We start from the raw sequence: 15,722 nt of genomic DNA, 5'->3' as shown, positions 1-15,722 counted from the left end.
ATGTTATTGTGCAAGGAGAAGTGGCATGGACTATCAGAGGAGGGTCAGAAAGCTCTGAGATTTCATTATAAAGATCTTCATTTGTGTTCTGAAGATGAACAGAAGACTTGCGGGTTTGGAACGACATGATGGTGAGTAATTGATGACAGATTTGGGTGAACCAAGCTTTTAACTTCTTTGAGTGGAGTGTTCAAAGACATTGAGCACCTTTACATGGACAACAATCATTTGATTTTAACAGTATTAAGACAATACTCTGATTAAGGATCTACCATGTAAACAGAGATTTTTGATTAACTTAATCTGGCTTAAGTCATATTTGAAGTAAACAGAATTAAATTAAGAAATGTGGAGTATTCCTCTTTTAGTTGCATTACTGAAGTGCAGTATAGATATTTCTTTTCACCGTATTTTACGACAGGACACACACACACAGTGGTCAACCGTTTAACGGCAAATAAAAGAGCTTCAACACCACCATCGTCTGTATGCACGTGAATAATTTAATACTACTGAAGCTTTCATAAAATTAAAAATGAAGCGCCCACAACTGTACATGACATCATCACGAAAAATATCTGTTTATATGTGAAATTCTGGAGGGGACGTCGGGTGGTGTTGCATGGGGAAGTAATGACATGTGCCATTAATCAAACTATGAACAAGCCTTTAACATGTAAAATGAGAACATGAAAGGAGTATTCTTAAAGCAACTCATGTAAACACCTTAATCATAATATTGTCTTTTTTAGAATAAGGTAAATAATTAGTCCATGTAAACATAGTCATTATTAATGCTGACCAATATGCCGTAATAAATGAAATGGGAATGAAATGAATACTTTTCACAAACACTTGGTGACATCACAATTCAAGATTTATTTTATGCATACTAAATATACCTGTAATGAAAAGTGCAAATGAAACTTGAGAATTTCTGATAGTTTTTGTTTTTGTTTTTCCAGACTACATCCAAAATAGTGTTTCCACATCTGAGATAAAGGCAGTCATAAGACCCCAACAGAACAATGAGGATATGCTCTTAAAAAAATTAATATGAATGCCTGCCTGAATAATGAGGGAAGAAATGTGCATGATTGTGTGATTTATAAATAAACACTAAGTACATTTAGTGTAACTCTCAGCCTGTTATTTTAAGTTTAATGAAAAGTAAAATCATTTATTGTTGCATTGCTGTTTGAGGCATTCACTGTTGTTTTGTACCTTAATTAATTATATTGCAGATGTGTGCAAATAAAACTTGTTATTCTGAATTTTCTGGTTGCATTTCAGTGTTACTGTACAGCATTTTATTAGTATTGCACTTATATTTACACTTGTATTGAATTGTACTTCAGTTGTGTTATAGATTGCAGTACTACTGCAGTTTTATTGCAGTATAATTGTAGTACTACTTCAGCTGTATTGCAGTAATACTGTGGTTCTATTGCAGTTGTTTGTTAGTAAAAATAAGTTTTACATATGTTTACAAACAATATAAACAGAAGCTATTTTAATTCCTTCCCTCCACAACAGATCCTCTAAAACTAGCCTGGCATCAATCCAAATGTTTCCATATTCGCGACATAGCTGGGTGCCAGAATCATATTTATTACGTATAGGTTTTACACTTAACTCGCATTTTCGACGTAAATCATCATCCTTTACAAAGGCTAAAACAGCACAGTGAGTCTCTGGTCACGCTGAACGCAACAATGGACTATTTCAATTGAGCATTGCAACTTTTATATGTTTCATTAACTGAGTTATAACTGTGATCGTTCAGAATTAAACAGAGATGTATTTGTGATGACCCTGACTCAAAAAGTTAATTGTGGAATGTTTGCGCTTTGTAAAGTTAAAGTATTGGCAGTTCAAGTATTTTCATAATATCTAATTTGTAAAAACAGAAAGGAAAAAAAAAATCTATGTGATATTAGTAATTTTCAATACTATTTAGGGCAGATAGGCTAGTATGCACATTGGGGTGCAAGCTTATTCTTGTTACATAAGGCCACTGTTGTCACCGGAAAAACTTTGACCTGCAGTGCAAGCGCCAAAAATGACAGATTGTGAAAAGCACATATATCTACATCACAGCAATCTGTAAAACTGAACAGAGATGATAAATTCAGAATATAATATGAAAATAACTGGGCATTTTCTATTTGTATGTAGAAAGTTAATTATAATTAATTTAGTTCTGAACTAATTCAATACATTTCATATATCTTAATTATTCATCATAACCTACAGAATAACTGAATGAAATCATTCAATCTGAATTAATAGACTATTGCTGTAATGAAAGAAATGTAATGAAATTTCTTCAAATAAAAACAGGACTGTATATGATTCTGTTATATAGCATATAATCATTACCTTTCAGATTGATATGTTTGTTTTGGATTATTTGATATGATTATGTAATTATTCAACTAACCCTTCAAAGTTGTCAAATGTAGCAGAAGGAGGTGAATGGAGAAGATTGAGAGGGAGAATATGAAGAAACAGCAGGTGGCGCTAGTGCACTGTTTTAGTTTGGGATCTGCTGTTAGAAGGAAGAAGAAGGAGAAAGCAGGTGTGTTTGTGCTTCACATTCCTGTCCAGTTGGTGGCGCTGCTGCACGAGATCTGTTGTTGTTAACTGGACTTTGATTTTCTCCAAGATGAAGTCGTGTCAGGTGACAAACATCAATCGTGAAGATCGCACAGGTGTTTAACAGCGATCACAAACCGAAAGTGTTTAAAAGACTTCTGGATTCTGTTCCTGCAGCACAAGATCGTCTGAACTACTGTAAGTAAGTCTGAATACTTTCACCATTACACTTATTTAGGAGAATGATGAACGCATTTCAGAGCTGGATGAAGCGTGATTTGTTAAGTTATAACTTAGACCTGTCTGTCGCCGAATAACAAACCACCGAGAAGAAGAGAGATATTAAAACAAACCGTTTAAAGACGATCGACGTGTGTTAAAACATTTTTACAAGTCTGTAAAAATATCTGTAAAAAATATAGGCTAGCATTAATATTTATTATTGTAGTGTTATTTTATTTTATTTCTATTATTTTTTTTTTATTTAGTCTTATATTTTTATTTTATAGAATGAAACCTGTTTTTCTGGATAGACAGGTTGATAAACACGAGCAAAACAAATGTTCTTTTAAACTTCTTAATGATCCGATTTTATAATTATTGATGATTGGATGATCTTAAGGGATTATAGTGTTATTCTGGATAGACAGGTTGATAAACACGAGTTGACTGCTTGATAACTCAAAGATCCAGCACTAGTTATTTTCTTCATCATTTCTTCCTCTGAACTCTCATGATCTTGATCTCATTGTCCTGTCCAGGTCATGATGAGCATCTGATTGTCTTCAGAGACACAAAGATCTCAGTGTTGAGCTGTTCATCTGCAGTATGTCAGAGAAGAGAGGAAAGAAGAGTCTCTTACAGAAACTGAGGTAAGACTGAGTTTTCAGAGAAAAAAACAACACTCTTCAACAAGCAGTGTTTTCTCTCACTGTTGTCATGTCTAATGATTTACAAAACAAAGTAGAACTTCCTATAAATGTGTTTAGATTGTCTTGGGTTAAAAACAGCTTGAAACTTGTTAAATGTCTAATATACAGGAATATTTAGCCCAGTTAAATGTTTCATTTATCATATATAAAAAATTCCTGTACAACCCCAGAATTAAAACGTTTTTTTTTTTTAGTTTCAGGTTGCACATTTAGTGGATAGAAAATGTAAATAATCATTGCAAACTGAAGTATCTTTTGCTGTAAAGTGTTAAATGAACTAAAATGAGTAATGGATTTTTAATGACTATACAGGAGCGCTCTTTGCTCCATAGCATTGAATGGCTCAACATATTATGGTTAGGCCTATAAATATAATATAATATTAAGTTTAGATAATCCTCAAACATACAGAAGGAATCTCAGTGATTTGATTCTGGAGCCGGGTCTGTAATTATTTAACATAACACGCTGAATGTGGCTTAAGTTTGCCTCTTATAACAAGTCTGTCTGTGATCATGGGCATCATTGCATTAATAAAACATGTACTAATACTACAGCAATAAATATTATGTATAGCAGTCAGAACATTGTTTATTTTTTGGCTCCGGAAAGATACTGTTTGAATTCAATTTCTTCACTTTAATCTCTTCTTTCATTTCAAATTGATTTTAAACTAGCATCAATGTGTACTATGACTTAAGACATGTTATGAGAGACAATATCCAGTGAATTCCAGAATCTGAACCAAAAATATCTGCACACAGAATCTGAACTGTAACAAAGGTTTTCAGATAAACCTTTTTCTTTATTTGCCAAATTTTATATAGAACACCAAGTTTGTTGTGTCTGTTTGTAAGGGTCCACAATTTGGCCAAAAGTGGCTACACTTGAGTGATGAAATGAATTTGTAGCAAAAACCTCATTAAATGTTCCCTTTGCTGGACAACAGGTTTGTAAACCGCCTCAAACCCATGCATGCATTGCTGCTGTGGTATATTTATTAATCGCACAGACTGATTTTTTTTCATAGCACGTTCAACATATGTCACACTGTACAGCCCTGGTGTGTAATCCGTAGATATGAAGTCAGAAGATGTGTGTTCCAGCTTTCATTAAAGAGGAATTCTTGCTTGTAGAGCTTTCAAGACATGATACAGTAGTGTCCCAAATCAAAAAGATCCCGCTTGGCTGTAAATCACTGTCATTTGTTTTAGATGACAGGTTTATGTGGTCTTGAAGTATGATGTAGATGAATTTGATTTTGATTAGTTGGTTGATATAATGGAAGGGCTGCATTAGAAGTGTATGTCTTGAGAAATTGAATGATGCTGAAGCTGTAAATAATGAAAGGATGGTTGAGTGTTGAAGCTGGGGTCAGTGCCACTATTGCTAGAGAAGATATAAATGAGAGAAGTGAGACGACTGAGACTGAGGTGAAGTGTGGATGTTTGTGGAAGAATGGTGGTGATGAAGCTCGTGTGTAACGTGAGGATGCTACTGCTGTGACACAAGAGAGCTTGGACTCTACTGTGATGGAAGGGGACTTATACTTTCCTCTTTTTTTTTCATTGCGGTATATATTGTGGTTTCTTTTTTGAATTTATGAAATTGATTGTATCAAAGTTTTCAAAATGTTACCACTCTCTTCTTTGTGTCATCAGTGTAAGATCAGGATCACATGTGTCCAGCTCTGTGTCTGTGAAGAGTGACCGGTCAAAGGATGATCCACCGGGATTCAGTGAGGAAACACCATCAGCTACTGAAAGGTATTTCACAACATATTTTTACAACATAGCATTAGCTAATTTCTCCACTAGGATATTTGTGATAAAGTAAATAACACAATAAATCACAGAGTTTCTGCTTCTTTTTTCACTGAACTGTGTCTAGAGCTTCTTTCCAGTAATACAGCTACACAGACAGACACTGGAGAGCATAAATTCAATAATGAATGTGACAATCAAACTTAAATGTGTCCATCTATCTACAGAAATGACCATTTACAACATTGAACCTTTTCAAATGAGACTGAAGGAGCTCCTGTAGTAAAGTGTTTTGTTCTTTGTGTCATCAGTGTGAGATCAGGATCACATGTGTCCAGCTCTGTGTCTGTGAAGAGTGACCAGTCAAAACATGAACCACCGTTATTCAGTGAAGAAACACCATCAGGTACTGAAAGGTATTTCATGTGTTTTGTATTATGTTAATAGCTAATTTCTCTACTGGGATATTTGTGATAGAAATTAAATAAAACCATAAATCAAAGAACAATATCTGCTTTCCTTTTCATTGAAGTCGGTCTGGAGCTTCTTTCCAGTAATACAATTACACAAGCAGCAGCAAGAAGGCATAAATTCACCATAGAGACATGAATATGTCCTTCCATCTTTCTGTTATTAGTGTCAATAGTTCTCTCCTTATAGGACAGAAAAACTTAAATTTGTACTTGAGTAGAACCTTCTCTTTATCAGCATTAACTTATAGCTGCAGCATTAACAGCTGATGCTTGCTCTTTGTGTTTGATAAAAAAAAAAGTGTATATAGTGAGATTTGTCTAATATATTGCCTTAACCACATTTAATTTTATTCACCATTTTAACAGGCTGCAATATGAGACATTAGATTCAGACTTCCAGATTAACAGAAACCACAAGAATTTCTCAGACAAACTCCTAGGAATCTTCCAGGTAGAAAAATAATATTATTCATTAATGATTATTTATAACAAATAAATTGGTTACTGGGCAATGTTTCTTGTTTCTTTTACACATATTTTTAATTACTGATTATATAATTTGGACCAAATATGGATGTGGATTTGGTTCAGTTTTGTTCTTTTGTCTTTGTTTTTTTGTTTTGCTTTGTTTGTAGGATCTTGAGAAGAAAATAATTAATTTTCTAAAAAATGAGCTGGAAAGGTTTAAGAAAATATTACAAAAAGAGGACATGCAATACTTTGTGGAGGACTTTAATGAGAACAGATGCAGTATGAAAGAAGCAGCTCTAGATCTCACGCTCTACTTCCTGAGAGAGATGAAGCAAGATGAAGCTGCTGATACTCTAGAAGGTAAGAGACTCTGATCGCTGCTTCCAGCGCTGTGTCAATCTGTTTTCTCTTCCATGATCACTGTTATGACTCAAAGGAGGATCATTTGCTGTTCATATGCTTCTCATATTGTGTGTTCATAACCTACCGTCTCTTCCAATGACAGACTTCCTTTAGACTTGCACATTCTGTTCTGTACATAACAAACCCAGAGACTAAATAGTCTTTTATTTCTGTGTTTAGATGAGCTGTTCTTCATTCATCAGCTAAAGTGTAGCCTAAAGAAGAAGTATCAATGTGTGTTTGAAGGAATTGCAAAGCAAGGTGACTCTACACTTCTGAAGAACATCTACACAGATCTCTATATCACTCAGGGTTGTAGTGAACAGGTCAATACTGAACATGAGGTGAGACAGATTGAAGTTGCTTCCAGATGTCATGAATCACAGGAGATACAGGTTGAGTGCAAAAATGTGTTTGAAGCACCTGAACAAGACAAACAGATCAGAACTGTACTGACAAAAGGAGTTGCTGGAATCGGAAAATCAGTCTCTGTGCAGAAGTTTGTTCTGGATTGGGCCGAAGGAAAAGAAAATCAAGATATCAGCTTCATATTTCCTCTTCCATTTAGAGAGATGAACTTAAAGGAGCAAGAAAAACTAAGTTTGATGGACCTTATAACTCAGTTTTTCCCAGAGACAAAAGGACTGAACCTTACAAGAAGAAATCAATTCAAAGTCTTGTTCATTCTTGATGGATTGGATGAATGCCATCTTCCTCTAAACTTTAAGGATAATGAGACATGGCGTGACGTCTCATCAGCAGCCTCTCTGGATGTTCTCCTGACGAACCTCCTCAAGGGAAGTCTGCTTCCTTCTGCTCTCATCTGGATCGCCACCAGACCAGCAGCTGCCAGTAAGATTCCTCCTGACTGTATCGACCGGCTGACAGAGATACGAGGATTCAATGATGCACAAAAGGAGGAGTACTTCAGAAAAAGATTCACGGATGAGAATCTGGCCAAAGAAATCATTGATCATGTTAAACAATCAAAGAGTCTCTTTATCATGTGTCACATCCCAGTCTTCTGCTGGATTTCAGCCACTGTTCTCCAGAACATTTTAGAGGAGAAAAGAAATAATGTTGTGAAAAACAATCAGGCTGATGATGCCTCCAAAACACTGCAGGAGTCAAATACTGAAGACACTCCTAAGACTCTGACACAAATGTACACACACTTCCTCAGATTTCAGATCCAGCAGAGCAGACGAAAGTATGATGGAGAACATACACCAGATGTTTCCTGGGATAAAGATGCCATCTTTTCACTGGGGAAACTGGCATTTGATCAGCTGGAAAGAAACAATGTGATCTTCTATGACACAGATCTGGAAGCCTGTGGTATTGACGTCTATAAGGCATCAGTGTACTCAGGCATGTGTACCCAGATCTTTAAGGAGGAAACAGGGATCGTTCTTGGTACCATGTACTGCTTCGTTCACTTGAGCATTCAAGAGTTTATTGCAGCTCTTTATGCACATCTGTTTCTAGACATAAAGAAGAAAAGTATATTTGTTCATGAGTCTACAGAACAGGAAAACAAAAGTGAAACCATGATTGATTTGCTCAAGACTGCAGTGGACAAGGCACTAGAGAGTGATAATGGACACCTGGATCTTTTTCTTCGCTTCCTCCTTGGTTTGTCACTCCAGTCCAATCAGAGACTCTTACAGGGTCTTTTGACACAGAAAAATAGAAATGACCAGAGCAAAAAGGAAATAGTTCAGTACATCAAGCAGAAATTAGAATCTAATCTGTCTCCAGAGAGATCCATCAATCTGTTCTACTGTCTGAATGAACTGAACGACCAAACTCTGGTGAAAGACATTCAGACCCACCTTAGCAAAGGAAGTCTCTCATCTGCTGATCTTTCACCTGCCCAGTGGTCTGCTTTGGTCTTTGTGTTGTTGACATCAGAGGAGGAGCTGGAGGAGTTTGAGCTTCAGAAATTCAAGAAATCAGACGAGTGTCTCATTAGATTATCAGCAGTCATCAAAACCTCCAAAAGAGCTCTGTAAGTTATTTAATATATTTTGTCATGTTTTGTTCTCATCTTAAAATTACATTAATGTGCATTGATACATAGCAGGCTTGGACACCCCTGATTTATAGTGATAATTAACCATATACCAGTTATAAGTAGGGGTGGGAATCACCAGAGACCTAACGATACGATATTATCACGATACTTGTGTCACAATACAATATTATTGCGATTTTTAAATATATTGAGATTATATTGCAATATTTCAGTGCTTGAGAGAAAATTACTGTTAAATTTAAATTTAATTAAATAAAACATGTAGTCTTACATCTAGGGATGCACCGAAATGAAAATTCTGGGCCGAAACGGAAACCGAAAATTCTGGATGCACTTGGCTGAAAACAAAAATTGCTTTATAATGATTATTTATTGTTTTATTAAATAATATACATTTATTTTGTAAGACTTTTTAAATTTAACTCAATTTTAATGATACTGAATTTAAAAAAACACAAGCTAATAAAATAACCACACTTTTACTGAAAGTAACACAATAAAACTGGACAGAATTTATGTTAATATTGGTAACACTTTATAATAAGGTTCACAAAGTTAACTACTTTAGTTTACAATATAAGAATTTATTAATCTTAGTTCAAATTAATTTTAACATTTACTAATTCATTATTAAAATCAACAGTTGTGCTAGTTAACAGTTAATGCACCCTTAATTAACATGAACTAACAATGAACAACTGTATTCTCATTAACTAACATTAAGAAAGATTAATAAATACTGTAATGTATTCATTGTTTGTTCATGTTAGTTAATACATTAACATTAATGGAACCTTACTGTAAAGTGTTACCTTAATATTAAATATCAATATATTTTTAATATCAATGTATTATTAATTCACTTCAATGTAACAGAATCAGGATTTAAGTTGTTGGAATTTTTTTTATTTTTTTTTTAATTATCCAAATCATTATAGTCCTACAAAGTTATTATTATCAGATCACAGCGTCACTAGCATCATTTTACCAGTACAGCTGTACACCATGTTACAGCACAGTAGCGCTACTGCAAACAGGAGCAAGTATACAGCATATAAATTTTTTGTCTGCGCGTTATTTAAGTGGACTTTGCTTTTCCGGTGAGCATGAACGTTAAGTTGAGCAGAACGCACATTCATAGAGAGAAATATTGAGAGGAGCGTCAAACCGAGCAGTGACGAGGAGAGTGAAACATGCTCTCTGAACACTGCCATATATATATTATTATTTGCTTGCATTTTTGACCATTTTTCTCTTTGATAATTTGCAGATGTCGGTGCATACCTACACTGAACAAAATTATAAACGCAACACTTTTGTTTTTGCCCCCATTTTTAAAATATTGTTCACAAATCTGTCTTAATCTGTGTTAGTGAGCACTTCTCCTTTGCCGAGATAATCCATCCACCTCACAGGTGTGCCTTAGGCTGGCCACAATAAAAGGGCACTCTAAAATGTGCAGTTTTACTGTATTGATGGTCCGCAGTGCAACACATCTCCTTCTGATAACTCTCCGCAATGCCGTCATCTTTATTTTACTTGCAGTCCATGTATCGATTCAGTATTGCTGGGCCACACAGAAAAATATCGTGATACTATACTGTATCTTTTTCCCCCCTGTCATAAGTATATATCTCTCTTTTAGGGTTAAATCAAAACACATTTTGATTTAACTGTTTTTTTTTTAAAATTGCAGTCCTTTGGAATTAAAGTGCAGTGCTGTTTTGCGGATTTACATGGGTTTTATGTAAAAATATGTATTTTCAGCAAAACAAGCTGTTTAGTAATTATAAGAAGATACCACATCAGGGTTATTATAAAACACATTTTGATTCATAATTATTTCTACTCCAAATGCAGTTCAACTGCAACAACCTTCTGCTATAAAGGAGATATACTGTTGCATAATTTACATGGGTTTTATGTAAAAAATTAAACCTCTCTCCAGCAAAAGAAGCTCATCAAGATAATAGAGCAGCACTTTTAAATGTATAACTCATTGCCATTAATTATATAAGCCTATTATTCATTTACATATTTTAAGTTTTATTCAAGCATTCTAGTTTGTTTTATGTAGGAGATTTGAATCAATACAATTCTAATATCTATGCTGTATATTTACTGTTCATTTAAAAATAATTGCTATTTATTTTTTGGATTTAACAAATGTATTACATGTATCTAACTGTGATTTGATTCATTTCACTTGTAGGTTAAATGATTGTGGCTTAACAGACAAAAGCTGTCCAGCTCTGGCTACAGTTCTTGGATCAGATACCAGTCTGAAAGAGCTGAACATGAATAATAATAATCTGCAGGATTCAGGAGTGGAGCTCCTCTGCACTGGCCTGAAGAATATTAATTGCAAATTAGAGATACTGAGGTAAGTTTTGTGACAATCTCTAATGTTTGGTTAGAATTCAGATCCATCTGTTAACATGGACCTAGATCATTTGCCACAGAATTGAGGATTGAGGACAGAACTGCTTCAGCTCAGTGAAATTTGCAGGCTTTAATTCCAGCATGAACTCTACATTACAAGGCCCTCATTTATCAACAGTGCATACGCACAGATGTGTGTGTAATGAGTGCGTAAGAACAGTTTCACGCAAAGTGTGGGATCTACCAACTTGTACTTAAACATATTAAACAAATGGGTGTAAATAAAAGCACATCTCTGAGCATGCTTAAGCAGAGATTCAGTGCTAGAATGGCAATACTACAAAAACACTGCAGAAAAGGCTTATCTTACTTAGTATTTTGTCTTGTTTCTAGTCACAAAATCGAAAAACTCTTAAATCAAGATGCATTTACAAGATAAGCAAAAACACATAAGATATTTAGTCTGTTTCCTGGGGGAAAAGGTCTAAATTAAGTTAATTTTGCTTAAAACAAGTTAAAAACCCCTCTTCAAAAAACAAGACTATTTTTCTTGCCCCACTGGCAGGTAATTTTACTTTTATTAAACAAAATGCCCTTAATATAGACCCCCTCCCCCCCAGGAAACAAGACTGAATATATTTTTGCTTATATAGTAAATGCATCTTGATTTAAGAATTTTTAGATATTTTAACTGAAAGCAAGACAAAAATACTAAGTAAAATAAGCCTTTTTTTGCCATACAGCTGGAAAGTAATTTGAAATGTAGCTATAGTGTCATTGATCTTGCTTTGCTGGAAGATTAGACAAACCATGTGCTGTGCAGAGATTGTGTTTTCAAAGAGCGCTGGTCTGTTTAGTGAGAGTACAGAATGGCTTCTCAGTCAGTACTGCTTTCTTTTTCCATGATTTCGGTGAGGGACATTATACATTCACATGATTTATAAAGGGAGGTGTTGTCACCATATATGGTTTATTGGAGGCGTTTCTGAATGCAAATGACCATGAAGCTCGTTTTTTAAGTCTAGATCTAGGCACGATGAGTAGACAGAGATCACTGGATCTCAATGTTCTGCACGAGTGAATCAGATCACTGCTCTACTGCAGGATAAACACTGTACACTCTACACACTGATGTACGTTTTTAAATTCTTGCTGCTGGGTGTTTTTTATGTGTCTTGTGTAAGAAATTACTGACTGAAAAAAACATGTGACTTTTGTAATGTGGTTGTCATCATCATCATCATCAGTATTTGTCAACTGTCAGCTAAAACATGCTGGTAAATATTAAGATTATAACTGAAGTGTTTTCTCTTTATGCAGTCTGAAGAACAACTGTATCACAGAAGGAGGTTGTCATGTTCTGGCTGCAGCTCTAAATTCAAACCCTTCAAATCTGACAGAGCTGGATCTGAGTGAGAATAAACTAGGAAACCCAGGAATGAAGATCATCATCTTGACTCTGTTTGAAAATGTACAGTGTAGACTGGAAAAGCTGAAGTAAGTATTTTAAAAGTGTATCCCATTAATTACCCAGACTGCAGTGACTCACCACAGTTTCATAAATATGAAAATATTTTACACTTCTCATCAGGACTGCACAATTAATCAAAATACTCGAAAACTCGAAATTGTGATATGGGTTAGTGCAGTTATCAAATCACAAAAGTCTGCAAATTAAATTAGAAGAGTAGAAGTTCTGAATGGCTGTTAAATAAAAAAATCAAATCACAAAAGTCAGTTTTTGAGGTATAATGCGCCATTGAAAGGTTCACCTAGTTTTGCGTTCATGTAATTTCCAACATTTTTTTTGGCAGATGATGTGAAACAGATTTCACCAGATTTGTACAACAAAATGTTTATAACAGGGTTCGGTACAAAGGTGCTTGAAGTCCAGGAAAACCCTTGAAAACAGACATATTTTTGAGAAGGTACTTGAAAAATACTTGAATTTATAAAGGGCAGTATATATGAAATTAGTGTTATTTTTAGTTAACCAAAATTAACAATGCCACGCATCTGATATAAATACAGAGCCGTTTTGCCTGGCTTTTAGCAGCGCACGAGATCTCACGATATTACTCCTAGAGGCGAAAAGCGGTCTCGTGATATTAGTATAAAGTTGTTTGTGGTAAACCTGTTGATAGTTCTTGCATTATATTGTTCGGTCTTTTACTGCATGTGCTGTTTGTTTGGGTTTCATTTAGGAACACATATAAAGTCTGAGGCGTTTTGTGTTGCACTGTTATCATTTACAAGAGTGGAGCGCATCTCGATCTCAGCCGCTCGGGACTCAAACTCTTCCTCTGCATATGCTGTGAGTTTGTGTTGCTTAGCGTTCATCTGGGAAAACAGTGCATGTTATCTCACTAGATTTGTAACGTAAATCATTTATTAACCTATGCCAAAACAGGAGAATACATCAACATATTTCTAAATTTGCGATTTGTTGTACATCGCGATATCAAAATAAAAGTTCTAACCCTTGCTCTGAGTTTGCATGTGGCCAAATATTAAAATTACATGGATTTTAAACATCCCTTGAATCACGCTGCAAAGTGAAACATGGCCATGCCTTTGGCACCCTCTGCAGGTATTTGTTATAATACATAAATATAAATTGGTAATATGGTTATTGTTTATTATATTTTGTGTAGGCATATTACATTATGTAGGCCTATTTTATCAGGGTTGTTCTATAAAGCCATGTAATTACTTGGTTTTGATACTTTATTTAAAACCAATTATTATTGCCTCAGTGATAGTAGTTTACTATATAAATAGTCACCCCTTAAGCCTGTTTTTCACTTAGGTCTATTTGGATTACTGTGATGACTGTCCTGCAGGAAAGAAACTTTGATAACTCAAAAATATTACATTATATGTTAACATTATGACTTTTAGTATGCCAGTGAACTGTTATAGATGCAATTTTTATTTTATCCTGGATCTTCAGAAAAGTTTGTATTTGTAAAGTACTACAATCTCCTGAGGGGTTGAGTAATTTTGATTGCAACTGTAAGTTATAATTGTGGAAAATGAAAATGGAAAAATTGCATTTGTTGTAGTTTACGTTCACCAGTATATACAGGTTCTTCTTAATAAATTAGAATGTCGTGGAAAAGTTGTGTATTAAATAAATTCAGTGCACACAGACTGTAGTTTAAGTCTTTGGTTCTTTTAATTGTGATGATTTTGTCTCACATTTAACAAAAACCTTAGAATGTCAATCTCAACAATTAGAAACTTAATAAGACCAATAAAAAAACATTTTTAGTGAATTTTTGGCCTTCTGGAAAATATGTTCATTTACTGTACATGTAGGGGCTCCTTTTGCTTAATTACTGCCTCAATTCGGTGTGGCATGGAGGTGATCAGTTTGTGGCACTGCTGAGGTGGTATGGAAGCCCAGGTTTCTACGACAGTAGCCTTCAGCTCATCTGCATTCTTTTTGGTCTCGTTTGTTTCCTCATTTTTTTCCTATTGACAATATCCCATAGATTCTCTCTGGGGGTCAGGTCTGGAGAGTTTGCTGGCCAGTCAAGCACACCAACACCATGGTCATTTAACTTTTGGGTGCTTTTGGCAGTGTGGGCAGGTGCCAAATCCTGCTGGAAAATGAAATCGCATCTTCAAAAAGCTGGTCAGCAGAAGGAAGCATGAAGTCGCTCCAAAATTTCTTGGTAAACGGGTTGCAGTGACTTTGGTTTTCAAAAAACACAATGGACCAACACCAGCAGATGACATTGCACCCCAAATCATCACAGACTGTGGAAACTTAACACTGGACTTCAAGCAACTTGGGCTATGAGCTTCTCCACCCTTCCTCCAGAACTCTATGACCTTGGGTTTCCAAATGAAATACAAAACTTGCTCTCATCGGAAAAGAGGACTTTGGACCACTGGGCAACAGTCCAGTTCTTCTTCTCCTTAGTCCAGGTAAGACGCCTCTGATGTTGTCTGGTGGTTTCAGGAATGGCTTAACAAGAGGATACAACACTGTAGCCAAATTCCTTGACACGTCTGTGTGTGGTGGCCTCTTGATGCCTTGCACCCCAGCCTCAGTCCCATTCCTTGTGCATATACCTTGTCTCAACTTCTTGAATTGAATTTTGCATGGAACAGGTCCTCATAAGGATTATCATACTCTTATCTTTGCCACACTTTTTTTTCCTTTCCACTCACTTTGCTGTTAACCTGCTTGGATACAGCACATCTGTAACCCGCCACTTGTTCCCCCCCCCTTTGGCATGAATGGTTGTGGCTTACCCTCCTTGTGAAGGGTTTCCAATGATTGTCTTCTGGACCACTGTCAATCAGCAGTCTTCCCCATGATTGTGACTCATAGTGAACCAATGTTTCACTATGGTAGAAGAAAAGGACCGAATTTTAGGGTAGAGAGACCAAATCGAGAGACCATTTTGAAGGCTCAGAGAAACCTTGTGCAGGTGTTTGAGTTGATTAGCTGATTAGGCATGTCACCATATTCTAATTTGTTGAGATAGTGAATTGGTGTTTTTTTTTTTTGTTAAATGTGAGCCAAAATCTTCACAATTAAAAGAACCAAAGACTTAAACTACTCAGTCTGGTTGCACTGAATTTATTTAATACACGAAGCTCGCCACAATTTGGAGCTGAAATTACTGACATAAATGAACTTTCCAAT

The 15,722-nt window shown here is 35.4% G+C and overlaps 2 protein-coding genes across 3 annotated transcripts in view; both read left to right on the top strand.

The window, feature by feature from the left end:
- The window catches only part of LOC109087587, a 114,353-nt gene that overhangs the window by 73,152 nt on the left and 25,479 nt on the right, over positions 1-15,722 (top strand). The window lies entirely within an intron of this gene.
- Positions 2,464-8,654, top strand: LOC109079307 (protein NLRC3-like). Of its 2 annotated transcripts, XM_042749110.1 has the most exons (8): positions 2,464-2,581; positions 2,669-2,800; positions 3,360-3,470; positions 5,192-5,296; positions 5,605-5,709; positions 6,133-6,217; positions 6,402-6,597; positions 6,820-8,654. In XM_042749110.1, exons 3-8 carry the CDS (start codon positions 3,427-3,429, stop codon positions 8,652-8,654), a joined length of 2,370 nt encoding a protein of 789 aa, XP_042605044.1. In that variant the 5' UTR covers positions 2,464-2,581; positions 2,669-2,800; positions 3,360-3,426. The 2 variants fall into 2 exon arrangements, with proteins under 2 accessions (XP_042605044.1, XP_042605045.1); XM_042749111.1 differs by lacking the exon at positions 5,605-5,709 and having other exon boundaries at positions 2,465-2,581.

Source organism: Cyprinus carpio, chromosome B22 (assembly GCF_018340385.1).
Source record: "Cyprinus carpio isolate SPL01 chromosome B22, ASM1834038v1, whole genome shotgun sequence".
Classification (NCBI taxonomy): domain Eukaryota; kingdom Metazoa; phylum Chordata; class Actinopteri; order Cypriniformes; family Cyprinidae; genus Cyprinus; species Cyprinus carpio.
Note: the sequence above shows the minus strand (reverse complement) of the source record. Positions and strands in the feature narration are given on the sequence as shown.